The sequence below is a fragment of the Dacryopinax primogenitus genome (assembly GCF_000292625.1).
Source record: "Dacryopinax primogenitus strain DJM-731 SS1 chromosome Unknown DACRYscaffold_11, whole genome shotgun sequence".
Lineage (NCBI taxonomy): Eukaryota > Fungi > Basidiomycota > Dacrymycetes > Dacrymycetales > Dacrymycetaceae > Dacryopinax > Dacryopinax primogenitus.
Genome location: NW_024467208.1, coordinates 951865 through 956196, shown reverse-complemented (window position 1 = coordinate 956196; position 4332 = coordinate 951865). Strand labels below are relative to the sequence as shown.

Below are 4332 nucleotides of genomic sequence, written 5' to 3'. Positions count from 1 at the left end.
TGTGCATGACCTCATATGACCTCATCCTTGGTCATATGACCTGATCACCTGACTAGGCTGTGACTGAGAAACTGACAACCGATTTATTGCAGGGTTGGCTTTTGGAGGAGACACTGGCCATGCACCTATTTGTCTCCAAGGATACCATGTTGGTGGAGTCCTTCTCAGAGGAAAACTGTGTAAGTCATGCCCCCATTTTTTGTGTCACCAGTAGGTGCTGATGATTTTCAACAGTGTAAGACTTGTCACAAGCATGTTGTCCTGGATGGTGATGCACCCACCCATGACTGCAACATAGCAGAGCAAGTGGGTAAGGGGGCATGTTCAGCATGCAAGGTGGTGAAAAAACCATGCAGCATGCATATAGGTGCACCATGTTTCCTTTCCTGGTCTTTGATTTTGTTTGTCTGACTTGTTTCCTTAGCACGCAACAGAAATGTGGCTGCCCCAAAGGTCACACTCTTCCACCTGGAGACCCCAGAACCTGAGTCCCAGACATCCACTCCAATGGCCAAAAAAAAGAAGGCTGCACCCAAGTGCATTACCCAAGCCATGAGCAGCACTGTCAAGGCCAAAAAGCATGAGAGGGAGGATGATCAGGGTGAGCCTGGGCCGTCACATAAGCAGTCCTGCCTTCCAGAGGCTGGTAAGTCCATTCCTTCTGTAGTTTATATTTGGGCAATGCTGACAGAACTTGTAGAGATTGAGCTGCTGGTCATGCCACTTTGTATGGCAGAGCACAAGATGCTGGAGCTCCAGACAAGCCTGCTAATGGCACAGAAAGCCATGGACACCATAACGGGTTGGGCGGAGCAGGTCCAGACTCTCCTGGGGAGGGCACTGGCTGAGTAGATAATTGTTTTCTTTTTCTTGTTTTTTTTTTCCCTTTTGTCATAATTTGTCTCATCATCCCGTCATCATAGTTGTAGTGTCCTTGTAGATCCAAATTTTGCCTCAAGCAAAATTCATGGTAATACATCTTGTTCATCCCTGTGCCTCTTCAGTGTGCTTCAAGGTATGTGACTTCAATGTTTTTGCATTTGGTAATTCAGATGTGGTGTGTATCATAAACATATTGCAGGTATTCCAGTAAGGATTGTGTTCTTGCCATACTACTGAGTCTGCTTGTGGACCTAGTAGATATATCTCAAGGAAACAAAAAAAATGAGGGACAAATTTGGGAGGGAAGGCAGGCACTGTTTGACAGGCTGGTAGGCATAAGGCCCATGCTACTTATTTGGGGTCAGGCTCTGTGGTAGTTGACAAGATGTTTTGTACGTTTTGTAAGATTTCAGCAGACATCTGCTGCAGGATGTTGGGCAGGGTGGGGGTGCATTCAGATTGTACATGGTAGGGATACATGCAGAACTGCACAATCCAGGCTTTGAGGATGGCCCCATCCAAATCAGCAATCACATAACTGCCTCAAGCAGTCCATGTGACAACAACCATAGGGCCAAGAAATCAGGGCTTTGATTTTCAATTGAGTTCCTTCTCTGTCCAAGTATTGCAAATGAGGACCAGGGTACCAGGTTTGAAGTCATAATTGGCAAGGATGTGCTTGTTGTCTGCCTTAAATTGGTCTGCCATTCTCAGGTGGGCTTGGTGAACCTTCTTCTGGAGGTCAGATAAATCAGACTCACAGTGCTCAAGCTGTTGAATTGAGTAGGCCAGCTTGTCACTGTTGGTCATAGGGAATTTGGGTGGGGGCACAAGGAATGTTGCTTGCTCAAAGTCCATGGGGAAGACTGGGTGAACACCATGTGCAATGAAATACAGGGAGAGACCAGTGCTGTGCTGGACCAAAATTCGCTCAGCCCAGAATGCAGTTGGCACTTTGTCAGGCCATTGCTTGATATTATCTCTGCATGCTTTCAAAATTGCTTGGTGAACCATAAAATGTTTCGATTCTACTGCACCATTCACACAAGAGTTGTATGGTGAAATTTGGATGTGGATGCCAAAGCATTGTTCCAGTTCCTTCACTGCTGCTACCCAGGCTGATCCATTCTCAGTGACAATCTCCACAATATTGCCCCAGCAACAGATAACATCATGGAAGAGGACTGATGTGAGGGCCATTGCAGTTTCTGATTTAAGGGACAGCATTTGGGATACAAAGAGAGGGAGCATTGGACTTGAGTGATGCAGGTGTATCCTTTCACAGGAGGCATCTTCATGGTATCATAATAAATCTTTGAGAAAAGCAGAGCCGGACAGTCAACTGTTGGAGGTTTGAGGACCTTCTGAACTGTCAGGGCACTGCCTGTTACCACCCCTGGCCACCCATTTCACCCTAGGAGCAATGAAACAACAAGCCCCTGGAACTTCCTGTGCTGGTAACTGCCTTAGGACAATGGCAGTGGTCATACAAGACATTGTGCAGAGGACACCACAAGACTGCTGTGTCCAGACACTTGGGGTGAGACATAGTGGTAGCTAAAGGCCCTACTGGGAGTAGTGGAACACAAGATGACACTTGTAGGAGTCTCCACAATTTATTGGAGAGGGTTGGGAGGCCTAGGGGTGTTGCTAGGATGTCTATCTGACACTTGTAGGAGTCCCCAGAATTTACCTGGACTCCTGGGCTTCTGGTGAACACCTACAAGGTATATAAACAGTAATACAGTGACGCTGTATCCCTCAGATTTGATCTCTGAGGAAACTCCTTAGTCTACAAGCAGTTTCTAAGTCATCTCATTGTCTTGAACCCCCTTCTACACATGCCTGAACACCCTGCTCTCAGAAACCTGCCTTGACTCCACAACTCTTGCTACACTTTTCAGCTATCTATAACTGACTTATAACACCCCCTGGGACCCCCCAGTGACCCCCTTGGACCCCCCCAATAATCCAGCTGGCCCTGGTGATGTGGATATTGACTAGTACTGCTGGTTAGAGCCACTTTCAACCACAGTAGACCCCCAGCACTTCATCTATTGTTTGGGATTAGTGTGTGGCAACCTTGCTAGACCTAGTGCCCTCACATGAATGCTATGGATTTGACATGCATGGCAGGTGCAGAGGTACCATTTGATATTTGCGCAGAGGTCTGGCCACCAAAAGCAGAGACGGAGAATACCAGCAACAGTCTTGAACCCTTTGTGACCACTGTCATCATGGGCTTGTTTCAACAAGGCAAGATGTTTGGCAGGAGGGACATATATGTGAGGTAAGCCAGTGAGGTTTCATTGACACAGTTTGCTGTCATGTAGGAAGTACTGAAGGGACTGTTTGATGAGGGCCACATGCTGCCACATATTCCAGTCCAGAGGGAGCAACAAATTGGTGAGGTATTGGCAAATAAATGCAATTCAGTCATCAAGGTGTCAGGCAGAGGAGGTCATGGGTATTGCTATTTTGGGCACAGAGTCCTTGACTGCAGATTGAAGGTAGGCAGGATATGAGAGTCCCAGGCATTGTTCGTGGTCGATGTCCGGCAGGTTCGGAGCATCTAATGAATTTGGGGGACGGCATGAGAGACCATCTGGACCAGTGTGTTTTTTGGCAGGAATGTGGACAAGGTCGAAGTCGAACTGGTGTATACCACTGACCCAGCAGTTGAGAGCTGCGGGCTTGGGCTTCTTGCATGATCGTGACGACCCAGACCGCCAACCACCTCCTGAAGATCGTGACCGAGAGCGAGACGCCGATCATGGTCACGAGCGATACAGGGATGATGACCGTTCAAGGGGGAAAAGAAGGAGGGAGGATGATCGCTCGTTCAGGAGATCAAGGGAGAGGGGCTCTTTCTCCCCTCCGCCGAGACGGGATGATTATCGGGGTCGTGGTGATCGCAATCGGGCCGACCGGGATCAGTGTGATCGAGACCGAGACGAGAGAGCTCGGGATGGTCGGGATCGTGGACGAGAGGAAAGAAACAGAGAGGGACGGGAGGGCCGTAGGGGACGGTCTCGAAGTCGGGGTGAGGAGAGGGACCGGGAGAGGGAGAGGGACAAGAGGAGACGAGTGTACTAATGTGGCCCGTTGTGTACGTGGTTCATTCTTTCGATGCATGTAATCTGGGTTCCCGGAGAGGGATTGTACGCTATCCGTGCACAACCTGACGGCTTGATCAGTATGTCAAGTTCAACGTTGCTCGTCGTTGTCACCAACGACAGCGCATTTCGAATCAGTTGGTATGCTTGAAGCTTTATATGTCAGTGGGTTTGTACCGGACGGAGTCATGTGACATTTATGCTCTTTCATTTCTTGTAAACTACACATTCAACCCAATTCTACAGTCAGTGCAACGTACACATCCCGAGTCTGCAGTTCACCAGGCTCTCCACGGCACCCAAACATCAACCACAGTCTTTCCATCCCCTTCAC

At 48.6% G+C, this 4332-nt stretch overlaps 3 protein-coding genes across 3 annotated transcripts; 2 read left to right on the top strand and 1 right to left on the bottom strand.

Annotated features, from left to right (window-relative positions):
- Window positions 1–507: 507 nt before the first annotated feature.
- Window positions 508–852, top strand: DACRYDRAFT_108496 (uncharacterized protein; the record flags this gene model as incomplete). The annotated part of the gene is made up of 2 exons (XM_040768662.1): window positions 508–646; window positions 701–852. The coding sequence occupies 2 exons, from the start codon at window positions 508–510 to the stop codon at window positions 850–852; spliced, it is 291 nt and encodes a 96-aa protein (XP_040628063.1).
- A 627-nt stretch (window positions 853–1479) lies between these two features.
- Window positions 1480–3134, bottom strand: DACRYDRAFT_53593 (uncharacterized protein; the record flags this gene model as incomplete). The annotated part of the gene is made up of 3 exons (XM_040775184.1): window positions 1480–2022; window positions 2166–2246; window positions 2988–3134. Coding segments are annotated over 3 exons (771 nt in total), but the record flags the coding sequence as incomplete, so codon positions are not given.
- Window positions 3135–3589: 455 nt separating this feature from the next.
- DACRYDRAFT_108495 (uncharacterized protein) lies at window positions 3590–4021 on the top strand (the record flags this gene model as incomplete). Its single annotated transcript, XM_040768661.1, has 1 exon — window positions 3590–4021. The coding sequence occupies one exon, from the start codon at window positions 3590–3592 to the stop codon at window positions 4019–4021; it is 432 nt and encodes a 143-aa protein (XP_040628061.1).
- Between the last annotated feature and the right edge of the window lie 311 nt (window positions 4022–4332).